Source organism: Tachysurus vachellii, chromosome 2 (genome assembly GCF_030014155.1).
Source record: "Tachysurus vachellii isolate PV-2020 chromosome 2, HZAU_Pvac_v1, whole genome shotgun sequence".
NCBI lineage: Eukaryota > Metazoa > Chordata > Actinopteri > Siluriformes > Bagridae > Tachysurus > Tachysurus vachellii.
The window spans coordinates 7,908,383-7,927,080 of record NC_083461.1 but is presented as its reverse complement, the minus strand read 5'-3'; the positions used below and the strand labels follow the sequence as shown (position 1 = coordinate 7,927,080).

At 40.5% G+C, this 18,698-nt stretch overlaps 1 protein-coding gene across 2 annotated transcripts in view; it reads right to left on the bottom strand.

The window, feature by feature from the left end:
- dock1 (dedicator of cytokinesis 1) overlaps positions 1–18,698 on the bottom strand; it is a 271,575-nt gene that overhangs the window by 199,769 nt on the left and 53,108 nt on the right. The window contains exons 8-16 of one of the 2 annotated variants that reach the window (XM_060895378.1): positions 17,490–17,647; positions 16,554–16,635; positions 15,526–15,661; positions 13,263–13,335; positions 9,668–9,807; positions 4,436–4,561; positions 3,964–4,088; positions 2,931–3,029; positions 1,940–2,012 (exon numbers count right to left, since the gene is read on the bottom strand). In XM_060895378.1, coding sequence (XP_060751361.1) covers positions 1,940–2,012; positions 2,931–3,029; positions 3,964–4,088; positions 4,436–4,561; positions 9,668–9,807; positions 13,263–13,335; positions 15,526–15,661; positions 16,554–16,635; positions 17,490–17,647 — 1,012 coding nt within the window. The remainder of the gene's footprint in view (positions 1–1,939; positions 2,013–2,930; positions 3,030–3,963; positions 4,089–4,435; positions 4,562–9,667; positions 9,808–13,262; positions 13,336–15,525; positions 15,662–16,553; positions 16,636–17,489; positions 17,648–18,698) is intronic. The other variant, XM_060895387.1, reaches the window with a different exon arrangement.

Here is an 18,698-nt window from a genome sequence, read left to right as displayed (position 1 = left end):
AGTTCACCCATGACACAGTGATGAAGGACAGAGTAATGACAAAGGGATGGACAGTGACAGACAGAGGAACAGAGATGCGAGGCTGGCTTAGAACAAAGGCCACCAACTATCCTGACACATGCATTAGCAAAATAGCAAAGATTATTTAGTCAGTGGTATTATATGGTCATAAAAAACAAGGTGCTGTGTGTTTTCTGTGGATTGATATTTTCCAAACAGAGAAAATGGTTAACTTCCGTTTTAAATTATCTGCAAAGCTCGTTTTTTTTTTATATAGATTTCAAATATTTAAGAAAACAGTACAGAGTTAAGAAATGGACTTAGAGATAATTGCGAGTGACATTTCTGTAGCTGGCATCATTATGCAAGTCTTGGCCAACAATTTAAAGGGAAAAAAAAAAATCCATCTAGAAGAAATGTCAAATTTGTAACAGAGGAAGGGAAAATGTTACAGCGCTTGAGGAGAATTTGGATCCAGCCAATTTAACACCATATTACTGTCTGATTATTTACAGACTGGTACATGGTCACGTGGTACAATGTTAACTGAAAGGTGGCGTTCTTATAGCTACACAAACATGCCAACTTTATGGCGAGTGACAAACACGCGTCTTTTATTTGCTTAGTAGTTCGGGTTTTAGGGTCTTGAGCTTGGTGTATTAAGACACGCATTCGACGACAAACATCACATAAACCTTCACACATCACCTTTGTTTGGAATCTAAAAAATGCATTACTGTCAGTACCGTGTCATAAAATTGTCAGTCTTGTACAAAAATCGTAAGAAAATAGCAAACAGCGAAATGAAACTTGACTTATAATAATATATAACCGTCTCCGCAAGTGGTGTGACATTTTCTCTCTGTCATTTTCGCATGTTCAAATGTAACGGAAACGGGATGGAAAGTGTCATAACAACATCAGCAAATATCAGTCACTTGACTCGGATGTTATGACAAGCTGACAACAAAATGATCAAAGTTCATGAATACAACTTTTTAAATGCTTTTGCAGAAGTGTCAGTTAGCGTGAAGGGCTAAAATACATGTTATGCATGGAATAAAATATAATGGGTGTGATGTGATGGGAAAATAAGCCAGGATGGAGAGTTAAGATACAACCTGAAAACAAAGCGAAGCTCAACCTGAAGGTTTATAATAGCGATATATATAGTATATAGCGATTAACCAACTATTGCAATTTTTTCTTTATTAAACAACAACAAAACATTTTGAATCATTTCATGTTCATGGTTAATGCTCAGAGGACAGGTTAGTTCCTGTTTTCTGGTGTGTATCAGGATATGTCTCTTCTTTAACTGTCGTGATGATAGCTAACTTTATTCATGAGGGAAAACATACGAAGCTTAACAAAGTGCTAACAGCAGAAACACCTTTAAAGGATAAATGAATGCTGGCTTCCTTAACTGATTGTTTTACATACTTTGTGCTCTGATGGGAAGATATGTTTGGGAAGCAGATGGGAAGATATGTTTGCCAGCACACACACTTTTATAAGCTTGGACATTCACAAAAGGACATCTCCGCTATACTATATAGGAAACGACAGACGCTGCAGAGCACCCACGTCTTACAGCAAAGCTTTTACACCATGTCCACTGATAGGTTTCTGAGTAAAACACTTGGGTCACAGGGTATATTTAAAAAAAATAAAATAAAATCTGTGTTCTGATATAGAGATGAAAACTGTGTGTGTGTGTGCGCGTGTGTGTGTGTGTGTGTGTGTGTGTGTGTGTGTGTGTGTGTGCACGCGAGAGAGAGAGAGAATGGAAATCAGCAGCAGTGCATCATTCATACCAGTGTTTTTAGTAGACAAACAGCTCCAGTCGTGTAAAGTGTGGGATGCATCACTGAGTGTTGGACGTGTGTGTGTGTGTGTGTGTGTGTGTGTGTGTGTGTTTTTTCAGACTTATACTCACAGTCCTGAGAAGAGCGATGTTTGAAAGTGAAGCGCAAATGACTCCTATTAACATCCTCAATAGGGATGGCCACCTAGGAGACAAAAAAGAAAACTTTTGGACCACATTCATGCACAAACAGATGTCACCCCACCCACACACACAGATACACACCCCCAAAGAGACATGTCACCAGTCACCCCCACACACACAGACACGATCCCAAAGAGTCACCCCACACACCCACAGACACACCCCCAAAGAGTCACCCCACCCACACACACAGATACACACCCCCAAAGAGACATGTCACCAGTCACCCCCACACACACAGACACGATCCCAAAGAGTCACCCCACACACCCACAGACACACCCCCAAAGAGTCACCCCACCCACACACACAGATACACACCCCCAAAGAGACATGCCCCCAGTCACCACCACACACACAGAGTCACACCCCAAAGTGTCACCCCACACACACACACACACACACACACAGAATCACGCCTCCAAAGAGCCACCCCACCCACACACAGTCACGCCCCCAAAGAGTCACCCCACACACAGTCACACCCCCACTTGGGTCACGCCCCCCACATGTGTCACACCCCCCCACATTCGATTTTCATTTCCTTTTTTTCCCCTTTCTCTTTCCGTGCAACAAGCAATGCCCCTATTGAACGCTATCTGGATGATTCCGGTGAGGAATTTGTCATACAGTTATAAAACAAGCAGATGAAAAGATGAAATTCCAGCAGCAGCGGAAAAACGGAAAGCGCTGCCACGGCTGCTGCTGATTCACTGCTCCTTAAACGGGGCTTCATTTATTTCCCCGACTCGGCACTTCCTGACAGAATAAACCGTCTCTGCTCTGTCTTTTTTGCATAGTATACGCGCATTCCATTATCCTGTGCAAGATGAAAAAGTTTGGACCTGGTTGTACTTTTCTGTTTGCGTTTACATTTGGGCAGCAAAAGTGCAGCAGTATAAACTTTTTGCTTTCTCACCTTGATGGTCTCGAACCAGCGCGGCTGCTTGACCTGATAGTAAATGACAGACTTGTACTCGGTAATTCCCTCATCTCCAGCACCGGGGAAAATCACGTTCTGGAAAAAAACAGACAAACAATTTAATAAATATCAGATTACAAGATTTTTCATTCAGTTTAAAGAAAAACATCATTTTATTTAGAAGCAGTGGAATTCCAACATGACGGAAAGATGCAGCTGAGGCAGAGGAACTGTTTCGGTCGTCGACCATAACACTAAACTAAATAAAACTAAAAATCAATTTCACCATTTTGATCACTTCCTAATCCTTTTCCCTCGTTTAGTTTAGCGTATTTAGTTCTCACTATAAGCGGAGTAGAACACTTTATGACCGTTTAATGTCACTCTCGTGCTACTGTATGTGCTTTCTAAATCCACTGGGTATTTTTTTAAATCTATATCATGAATATTAAATATTTAATTAAAAAAAATTCAATTCATTGAAATAAGTGACTGACAAAAATACATTTTAAAAGCTGTGATCATGGAAAGAAATTGTTATTAATTTCCAGACTCACAGATCTGTGAATTCTTAAGCAAAAAAACATTTAAAATGTGCTACTTTAAAAAAAAGAATAATAAATTACTCAAGACTACAGAAGTTTGTCTCATTTACCTAATTTTATTATAAAGCAATTGTGTAATTAATGTACACAAAATCGGCAAGAGCGCTAGCCTACACCCTACAAACAGAGCATATAGTGAGAAGCCACTTAGGATTTGACATAATTGTATGTTAGAGTTGTTTGAGAGAAAGAAAAAGTTTCAGAGAGAGAGAGAGAGAGAGAGAGAGAGAGAGAGAGAGAGAGAGATGGACAGACGGAAAGCAGATGGTTTAGCGGAGTCTCCTGCTCAACATCTTTAAAGGGCAGGTGGGCAACAGAAGACTGCTCACCTGGCGACTGAGGCAAATTGTGTGTGTGTGTGTGTGTGTGTGTGTGTGTGTGTGTGTGTACACCAGAGTAACAGAGTGCCAAGTCTCATTATATACCTCCAGTCTCTTGCCCTCCTCATCGTACACGGACATGGTGACTTCCACGTTCTTGGGTGTGGTTTTACTGCCTTTATCAAAGTCTCCGTGAGTCAGCGTCACATAAATGTCATTCCGAACGTCACCTGTAGACACAATGACTGCTTACTTCTCCAAGGTACAGCCTGGCTAAATCACTGATGGACATATAATATTAAAAGGCACTGTGGTGAGCAGGATTCTCTCAGTTCTCACTGATGATGTACTAAACAAATCGCTCTCTCCGACTCCTACAGCACACCACTTTTATAAATCCTTTAAAGCGTCGCACTTATCTGTTTAATTGTTCTCCATAAATGTATTTCACAGAATTCACACCCACAGCGTGTATAAGCAGGTGCAGGTGCTTAACAAATGTAAAACACATGATCCACCGCAGAGGAAAAGGAAAATCGTGCAGGGATTTGGGATGATAAATGGGTTTAATTTGCACCTGGCATGATGATCTCAGGGAAGCCCATTTTGCGGGCGACGGCAGTGGAACGGTCCACCAGGTGCGGGAAATCCTTCCGGATCTGATGGATATCACCGGGCAACCGCTTCAAAGTGACCCAAAGCCCTGAACAAAATACAGACACAGGGGTATTACACAATCTCTGTAAGAAACACATCCTACATACAAGTGTTATATTGGACACTCCAATGGGAAACTCTGCATTATAATAAAACTCGTATAAGATTTGTGTCTCGTCTGTAAACAGCTCTATGTAATGTGACCATTAATATTGCAGTGTCGCCTTGTAGCGTTTCCTTCACTAGTGAGACTTACTGAACGTTAGAGAAACCGATATACTTGAAGTTACAAAGTCAATAGAGTTTTATCGCAATGGCATTTTATTTTATAGTATAATAAATATTTAATTTCTGCTACACAGGTTGAGAATTGGTTATTTGTAGCGCCTTGGAATAGAGCAGAAAGACCTGCACTTATAAAGAACAGTAGACGATACATAATGCTAACGTTACAGAGGTCCAGAAACACCACAGATTTTTTTTCCCCCTTGTGATCTCAAGATAAAGATTGTTTTCTTAAGAGATTATTTTATTCACGGCATCAAAAATATGAGGCATACATGCTGTGCATCATAGATGAACCCATTCCCCGATAAAAGGAAATCAGGGGCTGACACCAGAGAAAAGAGATGGTGCTGAGATACACCTCCATAGAGGTCTTGAGTTTGACCCTGAGTTTGGATGTCTGTAGGAAAATCAGATTTCTGCCTTAGTGATCAGTAACGTACAGCTATCTGACTCTATTTGCATGTTTTTCAGTGCTAGACAACTTCTACATCATCATCAGTCTGTTGAGATGATGATGATGATGATGCTTGTGCATCACAGCCAATTTGAAGGACTGAGTCATCTCTGTAGTTATGGCATGTGTGACAGGTGCTGCCTAAATGGTTTGTGGCTCACAAGACAAGCGATGATCAAAATTTTCAGGAACATGATGTAATTTTTGCAGAATTGCCATGACAGTATGCAAATCGACACACCGACGTGATAATAGCAGCCCAGGGTTTAGTTTTTTTGGTCAGACTTTTATATAGACTGTATACATTAGAAGACATAAGACCAATAAGACCATGTCTGCAATCTACTAACTGTATCATCCAGAGCCGATCGGCCCTATACGCTCACTACGCAAGTTGCGTAGGGCCCCGCAAATTACGCAAGGCCCCGCCTCCCCCTGCCTCATTTTACAGTTTACATTGTTAATGTTTACTGTGTAGATGAGAATATGAAGCGGAGCATTCTATCTGGCCATGAAAACAGAAGAAAGAAACAAAATGAGAGTGAAATGCGAGAACAGCAATCAGGTAAACTTGTGTTCTCTTCAGGTTTGATGTCAGCAAGAGCAAATAACAGTAAAGTTAAGTTGATGTGATTCTGTCTCTAGTCTCTATCTGACTAGCTAAATTAGCTGTGCAGTGCTGCCAGTGCATCTCTTAGCCTGTCTGTCACACAACAATTTATTGCGTGAACATTCGCGTGAATAAACGCCCAAGGGCAACGGTGTTTATAAACGGCAGCTCGATAACCGCGCCACGCGTCGACATGCGTTCATATGCGCATGCAATCGTGCGCGAAATGACACGCGTGCTTTCCAGCAGCAGCATCTGTGTGGGGACCAGTACAAACAGTAGCGTGATAGCACTCCTAAATGACAATGTTTATAGTCCCTCAATCAAGGTTATAACAACATTAATGCAATATGGAAACCAGTGGATTTACATTGGAATGGGCATAATGCCAGGTCAATATGAATGCACATCCCTCAGTAAATAATAACCATCAGGGATCAAGGGCCCCTTAGCAGAATTTTGCTTAGGGCCCCAAGGAGGTCAGGATCGGCTCTGATATCAGCAAACCACAGCGAAAGCAGTAATAAAAGAGTCAGGGGAAGTATTTGTGCTGAATATTCAACACAACAGTGTGTTGAATATTCAGACTGACAAAGAGGGAAAAGACTATTGTGGCATCTGGTGGTGGTGATAGTGGTGCCAGATGGTAGGCGGGTTTAAAATCCATGAGATGACTGTGAGGGGTCAACCACAATACTAGATACAATGGAGGGACATTCTTCAATGCTGGGTGCCTTGTGGATGCAGTGCTTTTTGGAAATGGGTCGAGAGAGACTAAGGTGATCTTCTGAACTGTCCTAACAAGTGACTGTACCATACCATATGGTATGACAGTTGGTCACAATGCTGCCTATTGTTACTCTGTAAAAGGATTGTTAGGGTGTGCTGTGGTGCCGCGTGTTGAGAGGGCACAGTTGGTGATGGCCGCTCTTCAGCCTCAGCAAGACACGAAGGTGCTGCTGGGAGTCCAACAGAGCTCTGTCACATGCACACACAGAAACATGGTGCTTTTGGCACCCGATTGATGTGGACTGGTGAAATCATCTCGTTGGCCTTGTCAACATTAAGAGACAGATTGTCGTCTGTACGTCCTCCCTGTAAGCTGACTCATCACGACTGAATAGATCCATAACTGTAGTATCTTCAGCAAAACTCTGAACTCTGCTATGCAACACCGTCATATTAGTCAACAGTGTAAGCAGTGTGGTGGTTCTGGAGGTGGCCAGATGTATGCTATTGTTACGTGATGTCCAAAAAAGATCACAAGAAAAATACATTTTTAATCTTAAGAAAACATTTATTTTGGAGAGAACAAGAAAAGAATGTTGTCATTTTGATAGTTATTCATTTCTTTTGGTGATCTTAAGACCTTTTTGAACTTGAAATAATCTGGTAGACATATAACCACCACACACACAGACACAGACGGACAGACACGGACGGACAGACACGGACGGACAGACACACAGACGGACAGACACACAGACGGACAGACACACAGACGGACAGACAGAGACACACACACACACACAGAGGCAGACAGACACACACGACAGACAAACACATACACATGACAGAGAAACATACACACAGACAGACAGACACACAGAGACACAGACACACAGAGACAGACAGACAACCAGACACTCACAGACAGACAGACACACACAGACAACCAGACACACACACAGACAGACAACCACAGACACACACACAGACAGAAAACCACAGACACATACAACCAGACACATACACACAGACAGACAGACACTCAGACAGACAGACAACCAGACACTCACACACAGACAACCAGACAACCAGACACTCACACACAGACAACCAGACAACCAGACACTCACACACAGACAACCAGACACTCACACACAGACATACAGACAACCAGACACTCACACACACAACCAGGCACTCACACACACAACCAGGCACTCACACACACAACCAGGCACTCACACACACAACCAGGCACTCACACACACACACAACTCCACACCAACTCACTGTGCTCAGACTTAAATGTTTATTTCACTTGTCCTTTTGTTAATTACATCTCTGTGCATTTTCTCTTTCTCTCGCTCACTTCCACACACAAACTCTATCAGCCAAACCGCACTATTTCACAACACCACCATTAGCAATCGTTTATAAAACAATTAAGAAGCGCAGTGTGGATTTATTGCTACGAAAGCCATCCAAGACAGTTAAATGCATCGTGTATGTGTTTTCAAATTAGAGCAAAATGGAATATTCTATAACGAGCTAAGTGAATCGAACTCGCCCTCTTAAACTGAAGTATAAACAGCAGAGAGATAATTACTTGGTCAATTTGTTTTGATAAGACTGATCTAAGATGTGTCTCCAACGCTATATTTATAGCTTCTGAACTGCATTTCCAGATCCCATTTAACGTCCTTAAAATATTCCACGATTATTCTAGTAACAATTTAGACTCTATGAGCAGAAAGGTATCTTGTTTAAACCTGATCTGTCCATCTCTCTTTCTTTCTCCATGGATGATTCTCTGGGAGAAGTGAGAGACTCGCGCAGCATTTAGTGCTGCAGAGATCCATGTGACATGACACAAGCAGACAGTTCGTTTGTGCGTCATAACAAATCCAGCTGGTGGACAACCTGCTGCTCTCCAACTGGCATAAACATGATACAGAGCAGTAACGAGAAGCCACACACGCACGCACACACACACACACGCACGCACACACACACACTTAGGCTTTATTATGTCTGAATCGGACCTTGTAATTGTCAATTTAATCAGTTTAAATGCTTATAGGATTTCTTTGGATTATCTTTAATTTTTCTGTTATACTCGCTTATAGTTAAGTCACTATAAAAATCTTCAGAATCTCCAAAAAATTAATACAAATCCAAAACGTTCAAATTTTATTATTAGACGTACAATTTTGCTCTTTGGGCATTTCTACAACAGTCCACACTCACAACCTAGCTTTTTTTGGCGAGGCACTCATGTTAGTGTTCACAAAATGATCAAATACTGAATTGTTGTAGTGAAGTCGAGTGGAATACTGAATTATAGTGCTGGATTATAAACAAATACTGAATTGAAATACTGAACTATAATAAGTACTCCAATCTAGTATCAGTATTCAGTATTCCAATCTAATCATTCCAATCTAATCATTTACTGAATTATTATAACTGTGAATTCAGATCAAACACAATCATTAGTAGTGAATTCTAATTAAATACTGAACTGTTCTATTAACTGATCACATACCGTATTTAAGCACTGAATTCTTATCTGATTTTAATTATAGCTGCAAATTTCTTCTGAACCCTGAATCCACAGTTTTCACTATGTTACTCTGATTGTTGTGTTTTTTTTTCCCTCCCTGCAGTTCTGGCTTCGCACAGGAACACCTGAGAATGAGGAGCCCGCTCACGTATAAGCAGATTTTTAGCCATGAAGGTCTGCGAGAGCCGTGCATTTTTCATGAGGCTGTAAGCTCATCTCCAAACTTTACATGCTCATTACTAGTTTAATTTTGACAGGAGAGCAAAGATTAAACAGCAGGGAGGAAATAAAGGAGGGGAATAAAACAACACAGGCTTCTCTGACATCACTGCATTTGACTTGTCAGCATTTCAGGTAGGATTGTTAAGGACGTCTACTGAATTACTTATTAATGCACAAAGAAGCTGTAATGAAGCGTTCATATCCTATAATGAGATGTCTGAAACCACGGTTGGTGTACAGGAATGAGATCGTATGCGAGACTGCGTGTGCTGTAGGTGCGGCTTACCTTGGCCCTTATGATTGACCTCTTTGGCACTAATGACTTTGTTGATGACGCTCTGGAGAAAGTCGTTCTCTCCTGCCACCCTGGGTGAAAAACGGGAGATGTTCAGCTGCCTGTGGCGGATGGCGTCATCCAGCGCAAGCCTGGAGTTCACACACGATGACGGGCAACACACCACAGGAAGGGAGAGAGGCGGGAAGGGGCAGAGAAAGAGCCAGCAATAAAGAAAAACAAACAGGGAAAAAAAAAAAGAAAGAAAAAAAAAAAAAAAAGAGCAGAGTGAGGAACGAAGATGAGCAGAATGTAAGGAAGGAAAGCAGGATGATAAAGGGAATGGGGGAGGGAAAAGAGAGGGAAGACCAAAACAGTGATGCAAATACCATGACAGCAGACAAAAGCCATTTTGTTAGCACACAGTGATCAAGGGTGGGTAATAAAAGAGACACATAGAGAGAAAGAGAGTGCAATTTAAGAGACATGGCCACTCCACTCTGAGCCCTGACAAGACACAAGCCTGAAGAGACATGTCCTAGTGCTGGACAAGAAGCTGCCCTGAGGGTGTGTGTGACAGCGGCTGAAACTCATGTCCCCAGCACCGGAAGGACCTACCCTCAAATCTTAAACAGGACACAGACTCAAAGTGAGAGAGACACACAGTAACAGAGTGCTGCTATAGTGGGACACTAGCTGTGTGTATTCTACAAATGAGTAAAAATGTAACTTAGTAAAAAGCGTAAAAGCTGGAAAATGTTAGTGTCAGAGCTGAACATATGGAGAAAAGTGTGTGTGAGTGTGTGTGTGGCTGAGAAAGCACAGGAGCCAAAAGTGCACGCACTCACACACAAAAAAAACAAAGACATTTCTATTTCTAGAAAATAAATCTACAAAATCAGGCTGTAACAGTTGTGGGCCTAAAAATAATCAGCACACCACATATGAGCGTGAACAGACACACCCTGTTCTAGCAAGATCCAGCTTTTTCAGCCTGCATAACATGCACGTAGCTGGAAGTTGCATTGTTACAGTATATTCTTAATGCAAAGCAAACTGATCAATAAAAACACATACACGTGGGTACACACAGAGGTATTAAGTGGTATTGCATTCACTTCCAGTTAACTAAAATATCTTGCTTACAATATTCTTAATTTAGCAACCAACCTGGGTGACTGGCACCAGTAATTTTAAACGAGATATCATTAAGTAGCTCACGGCTTTAAAGATGACAGTTCATAGTGGTTATGTTTTGTTTCGAAGTGAACACCTTGGACTCATGGTCCAGACTTATTTTAAATCTGATGCAGAAATAATAAATGCACAAGTTTCTGTCCGTTTTGGTTTCCGTCAATTTACAGGACAAGTCGTGAGTTTACTTATTGGTAAAGAGGGTAAATGAAAGAAACGGTCTATAAAACTATGTAAAATTATAAACAACGTACTTAAAAATCAAGTGGCGCAAATATTATCTGCATGTCCATAATTCACAAATCAAAAGCATTCGGTAAAACTGGATTAAAAACATTAGCAAAGTAAAACCTATTTAACTAATAAACAAAGCGGTATCGAACATCTAGTGAGTCAGAATATGACTGTACAGAGAACAAAAAAAAAAAAGCATCCAATGATCTTCAAGTTCCTCTTTTCAATTTCAAATGTCCTAGAAATTCCTAAGCTTACTAACTAGGAATCACAGGGCAGGAAGTGAGATTTGTTTCAATAAGGATGTGAAGGAAGGAAGTGAACAGTGTTTTTTTTAAAAAAAAAAAAACCTTTCCAAGTAGAGAGAAACCCTGAATTTGATCACAGATATGCTATGAGCACCTTTCGTACTAAATGTGCCCTTTCTTGTGAAGTTACAGATCGAACTTAACGGATCTCAATTGGAAACTAATCAAAACAAATGGATGTCTTTGACATCTCGTGCACCTTTTCCCCATTCTGTGCAGTGGCTTTTCAGCTTTTCTTTATGTTAAAAAATAAAATACTCATAGTGTTTCCACACATCTCCATAGTAAGGAGTTAAATATCCAAAATGCTACAGTTAAACCATAAATATTGGCACCTACTGTATACTACCAGCCTAAGAACCTGTTGATCTTGTAATTTTGTACAACTATTCAGATCCTGGGCTTTAAAAAAAAAAAAAAGCTAAATCCTGTCAGCATTATTCTGAGACATAACTTTAAAAATATCCAGACTAAACAAGAATCAGAGAGCGAAAGATCATCAAAGGCACAAACGTTTGTTTATACAATCTTTCCTGCCAATCACCATCACAACCAATCTCTAAAACAACTTTACCTCAGAAAAAGACTCCAGTTCTATGATAACTACAATCTTCTGCCTTTGCAGTTAATGACCTGCAAATCCTCCACACTAGGCTGCTCCCAAATCTACATGTCCAGGGAAACCAGATACAGACTGATACTGATGTATGCTTTACAATAACATCTGAGAGAATGCATCTTATTAGAGGAATACATGATGGCGTAATTGCTTCCCGTCTTATCCAGGGCTGGAAAAGGTTAAGATGCAGGCAGGCAAGTGGACTAAAATAGTTTCAATTAGAGTAAGAACCCTGAGAGAGAAAGGGTTAATCGCTCCTCATGGACAGGAGTTAATGAGCTCTGCTTAATTGAGCCAGGAGGTAACAAGCAGGAACAAGTGGTCCAGGCTACAGTTAATCACATACCAGGAGCTTCAAACCACAGAAAGCTTATAGCGTGTGACCCAGAACGAAGCCCGAGGCACGGGGCGAGAGTTAAGAGACAACTTTCAGCTCAAAACACATTAAACACCTGTTCTCTATCTGTTATGTACCGCTTGATGGCTGAAGTGAAAATTGCAACAGATTCTTGTGTGCTTAAAGAGTTCACATAGCTCATGGCTTCATGGCTGTGTTTAAAGTCCCAATGTGTTTTTAGAAACAAACCAGAAACATTTTTGCCAATGAGGTTGACCGTCAGAGGTGACGTTAGTGACCCAGAGGTCACTATCGTCATAAGGTCAGATATTATTTCATGGTCCCCAGTGGTAGAATTGTAATTAATTTACTCTTAAATGATGCTTCTTGAAAAATTTATATTACGTTAAAAATATAATTTTAGAAAGAGTTATCAAGATGTTCTGTCATTAAATGACACAAATTACTTTAAAAACAATCTAATAATTTATAATGAAGGCAATTGTAAATCTACAATAAAAAAGGAATATGGTATGTTTTTAAAGGAAATCCAAACCTTTCGGATATATTCACACAGCACCCATTATGTCTCAACCAAACGCTGATTGGAAAAGGGAATACTGTTATAAGAAGAAACATAGCCAAAAATATTAACCGCACAATAACAGTCTATGTTTGCTGTTACCGAGTTGTGATTGTAGAGCAAACTCTAACAGTGTGTTTAATTTGACAAATGGCTTAGTATAGGTTGAACCAATCCTATTTATGGGGGAATGTTTTTTTTTTCCTTTGGTGTACTACTAGTCCAAAAAACCTCTAAAACACTAATTTCGTTTTCTTCAAATAATGCAACACTCCATGTGGCATCTGTGTGGCAATAATCCATGATGTCCATTAGGGTGCATTCATACTCACGGCTGAAAAGGGATGAAGTGCTGCTTGTCTTCGTCGTCCATTTTGCCTGTGACGATATCGGTGACATCCATAACTGTGAAAACAAGAAAAAAAACACAACAGTTAGTGCAGAACAGGATGCAGATGTTCTGTGATTGTTTGCCTACTTTCACAAAAGGAGGCCGTTTGACTGATTTTGCAGTTTTTGGCCACAATGATTGTCTGGCAAGCAAAAGCTCCTGGTTACTTGTGTGTTATGGAGGCAGCAAGGTGCCGATGCAAGTGCCACTACTGAGGTGCCATTTTACTCAGCTTCTCGGAGAGAAATTCTTTTTAAAAAGGTGAAGAGGAAGGTGAGGAGGATGGGAGGTGGGGGGATGATGCTTTTCTCCTTCCCACTTCAAAAATCTATTTGATGTTGAAGCTGACAGTTGCACATCCTCCCACATTCACCTCCGTTCCCACATGCCTGGGGAAAAAACACCACTCAAGACCACATCAAAGAGTGAAGGTTGTCTGTACACCCTGTCAGATTATAACACTAACAGTATATACTGTACAGGGATCCTAGGGATGTAACCGAACAACACACACGACATTATTCAGATTGAATAACTGATGTCATACATGGATACAATAACAGACATGAACGGGACGGCACCCTTTTTTTTTCCCCCCTCACGAAAGGTTGCTTTAACGGATCCTAAAGCATCTGGCTGAATCCTGCTGCAAAGTCAGACATGTGCATGCAAACAAGCGGTCAGATATGAATCTCTTAGTCTCTTGAATGTACAGCATTAATTCATACCATTCATCCTTAGTAACCGCCTGATCAGATCATGGTAGGTTAAATTTGACTGCAAATGTTTTTATATATTGGAAAATACATCCAGCTGAAAACAATGGAATAAATATTTGAACAAATAAATGCTTTAAAAAGCCCTACAGTATACATACTTCTTGTTTAGGCCACACCCACTTGGAGCACAAAACGGATGCTAAGAAACCTAAGGTTATAAAGATAGAAATAATGGGGTTTTGTTACACCTCTAATGTATCCTAAGGACGTTAGATGCATTTTGGTGCCTCTGAACGCATTATATACAATCACACCATAAAGCCTGACAAATTGGCTGCGCAGAGAAGAAAGCAATCACATTTGTGCCAATGAGCACTCCAAGATGAACCCACTGAGTTCAATCTCCTTTTTATCGGACGAAGAAACGAGGGCTGATTTTCTCTGCTGATGAGCAGTGGGCTGAGAGCCAATCTAATTAGTTTACTGTGGAGCAGCCATCTCTGTCACCAGGGAGAAATAACTCCGGTTCCTCGTTCTGTTCCTGTGACCTCTGATTATCAAAATTTTTTACACAAGTAGGCGAGAAGCTTCAAAACAAGATTCTTTGTTTACTCTTTCTGCCACACACATGAGCTTTTCAACAAACCATCAGACAGATACGGTTGCGGGACCTCATGCTATCCTAACTTATTTATAATCTGTAACACAAAGGTATCTAAATTTGTCCAGAAATGTAAAAGGTCTGGGCTTTAAATCATACCAAAGTGAATTTGGTTATCCACATACAATCGTATCATACAGAAACATGTGGGCGGAGCTACAAGTAAAGCAAGCCACTGATTGGTCAAAAGCATTGCATTTAACCACCGTCTCTGGCTAGCATGACCTTTCTACTCAAGAGTTTCTCTCTTTTCAAACATTTTTAGGCAGCAGATTTTTTTTTAAATTGGTTGAAAACTCGATGACTGAAACAACAGACTAAACCTAGAACGTAACTGGAAATTCTGCCACAAAAAAGAGCTTGTATATTTGTATAGCTGTTGTATTTTGAAGTTGTCTATCAACATTAGTACTCCAAAAGACCTGAAGTTTCAATAAAAGCGATGGCATCCTTTTTGCCATTTAGGTGCATCTTGCAGTCAAAACTCTAAATTATTTCACATCAGACAATATTCAGTTGATGTTTTTGCTTCAATGGAAATCAAGTTTATCCCACAATCTCCACAGAAGCACTCTTACTTTGACAAAGTTTATGCAATGGGAAACCGATAAGGTCCAAAGGACAGGTGCTGCATTTAATAAATAGACAACCAAACACCAATGCAGTGTATTCAGTAATGACATGGAAATAACAATTGTTTAAAAAGTGGGAAATCTACAGAGTCTGCAGAACATCAGAAATCTATAAAGCCTACAGGACATTGAGAGATTCTTGGATCTCTAGAAAGTTTTCCGCCTCATAAGAAGTGCGTAATCACTGCGTACCTGCCACTCCAAAGGGCCTTCGGAGCCCAGACGTCAGCTTTTTAGTGTTGTTGTCTCGCAGTTCCATTCGACCGACTCGTACAATCTGACAAACAAAACTGATTTTCTCCCGCTTCAGATCCTCGCTGCCCAGATCCTGTACAGCAAACACAAACATCTCATTACACCACAAAAACAAGTAAGTGGCCTCCACAGCTCTGAATATGAGGACAAAAGAATGCTTCTGAAAGAAGAAAATTGGAATCTCCAGTAGGCTTTACGCAGATGTGCCAGGATCAAGTGTCTTGTTAACACTAGTTTATTTCTTGTCTTGCAGGTTGACAGGGGAATGATTGATCCACTGATTGGACCTTTTCCAGAGTGAGTAAACTTCTGCCAAGTGGGCTCTTATGCAGAGTAAATTGTAATGCCCTAATGGTGTCTGATTGGTACAGTGCCTAATTTCCTGTATGGGATACGGTGTTCACACAGGGATGCAGCTGCTGCTTTCCAGTGATGCCACTGGAAAAGTGGCTACAGAATAATATACTATATAATATTCGAACAATATTTTAATCAATAATGAGTGACGATGGCTCTTCATGAAATCTGGGATGCAAGTATCTGGGTTGCAAGTTCTGATTCCATGGTCTCTTGATTAAGGTCTAATTAGTGTGCCACAATACTGTAATCATAATGTTTAAAAAAAAAATAACAACAAAAAAAAAACCACAAATTAAAATCTGACTTCATAAATACTATAATTACTCAACTGGGACACGGTGCTTTCGCTGGTAAAGAGCCACGCTTGCTTGATTCTTTGTCTAAATGTTTAGCTGAATTTCGAGAAAGGGAACTATTACTATAGTACATGTGACATTTATTTAGAGCCTGAACATTTAAAATACACACAGAGACCTGAAGCATAAAGAGGATGTGTGTGTGTTGGGGGAGTGTCACAAGGAAGTGATCTGAATGAAGTCTTTACATTCTAATCACAATAGACATGAATTTAGACTAATGAGCAAAGAGTCTGAGATGATACGCACCGTTAACACGGCTCGCAGGTTGTGAAGCTGATCGATGTCTTTGACCAGACCAGAGCTGGACCACCGGACAAGATAGTTCTCGCTGCAAAAGAAGAAAGAAAAATAGTCAGAAGGGATTCTTTTACACGACATAAATTCAAATACAAATCACTGGAGACTTCACTGCCCTAGACCTCCTTCACCCTCCTCATTACTGCACAGTATACGGAATGATCCCTGTCCTGAAATGTCCAAGACTTTTTTTTAATCTCAGTGATTGGGTGTAAACGTTTTTAATGAATATGCTTTTTATATGCAGGTAAACAGGAATGCTAATCAATGTTCAGGTTTGTAACTAAACTGATGTTTTGGCCGACATATTTTAATCAGCACGCCTACTTCACACGGTGTGAACCCATGTGATCTCACTGAATGACTAATATTTCTGGATTCTCATATTTAAAGAAAAAAAGAAAAAGATTTCTAAAGAGAGATCGGGTTGCGTTTATTGTACATGTTCAATGGAGTGTTAATCATTTTACGTTTTGCCAAAAGGTTTTGAGAGAAGATACTAAATTCAGTTAATGAGAATGTTTGTGTGATATACAAGTTTCCTGTATTTTTTATTTATTTTTTTTATTTTATTTTAAAGAGTAGGCAATTTAATTGTGTGCAATTTTTTTGCTCCATTCAACAATTGTTGCCAGTTCCTGATAAATTGCAATACTTGACCTTGTTAAATAAGAGGAACAAAAGAATGTCCAAACCACAGGAAGTCATAGTCTCTCTACAACTCTACCCCCATACGTTTACGTATGTATTTCTAGACATGATATGCTTTGTGGCTTGCGGGTGTGTGTATGTGTGTGTATACATGCTCTGTTTTAGGAACTGGGTTTGTTCCTGTGTCCTGGTTTAGGTGTGCATGTCCACTGAGTGTGTCTCTGAATGAATTACCTGATGAATTTGGACTCGTTGGGGTCGTAGAGGGACATGAGCACCTCGGCATCCTCTCCGATCTTACACACCACGTTCTTCAGAGTCACAAACAGAGCAAAGGATGGAGTGGAGGCAAACTTGGCCTGTCGACTCAGATCCAAATTCTGTTTCTGAGACTACAAGGGGTTGGGGTGGGAGGGGGGAGAGAGAGAGAGAGAGAGAGAGAGAGAGAGAGAGAGAGAGAGAGAGAGAGAGAGAGAGAGAGAGAGAGAGAGAGACCGAGAGAGAGAGAGAGAGAGCGAGAGAGAGAGACAGAGAGAGAGAGAGAGAGGGAGAGAGAGAGAGAGAGAGAGAGAGGGAGAGAGAGAGACAGAGAGAGAGAGACTTGCTTTAATTTGGGGTTTTATTTTCACATCTCACACACGATTCAATGTCCAGTTAAAAATAACTTTTACAAAGAACAAAGCACTTCTTCTGATCAACTACAAAATTTCATACATCACTTTTTTTTGCTTGCAGGTTTCCAGAATGGTAACTCTGGAATAGTAGCTTATTTTTTGCTCTGGTACAAACGCTCAAAGAGCATGAAGAGTGTGTTTTTCACAGTGATCTCAATGCCAGCACTAACACCACACAGGTGAACTAATTACAAAGTCATTCTGCCTTAAACAGAAGTTGAACCGATCCCTCGGCATACAGCGCTGCACCACGGCATGATGGCATGAAACTTTAACTAGAATTAGAGCAGAGGTGGCCAACCAGTCAGAGACCAAGAGTCACATTTTTACTGTGTTACCGCAAAGAGCCACATCATACACATGGGCACACATGAACATCACCCTTTTTTTTCCCTGTCATTTTGAGAGCCATCTTGACACAAACTGTTTACTCAAATGATCTTGCTCCTACTGGGAAACCTTGTGGTATTTTCATCCCACTCACATGCGCGTTTGACGAAAATACCGTATTGAACTCAAGCGAAGCGAACACGCATATTAAAAAGACACAAATACAAACTTCGATACGAACGTAAGAGCCGCAAAGAGCCGTGGGTTGGCAGCCCCTGAATTAGAGCCATACTGCTCATATAACCCACTTTTTTTTTTAATTCATTACTATTGTTGCATTAGCATGTTGAAAGGAACAACCTAGGACTATCTGATAAAGCCTAAATAAATAAATCATTTGACAATTGATCAGGAAACATGTATTATGAAATCTCACAAG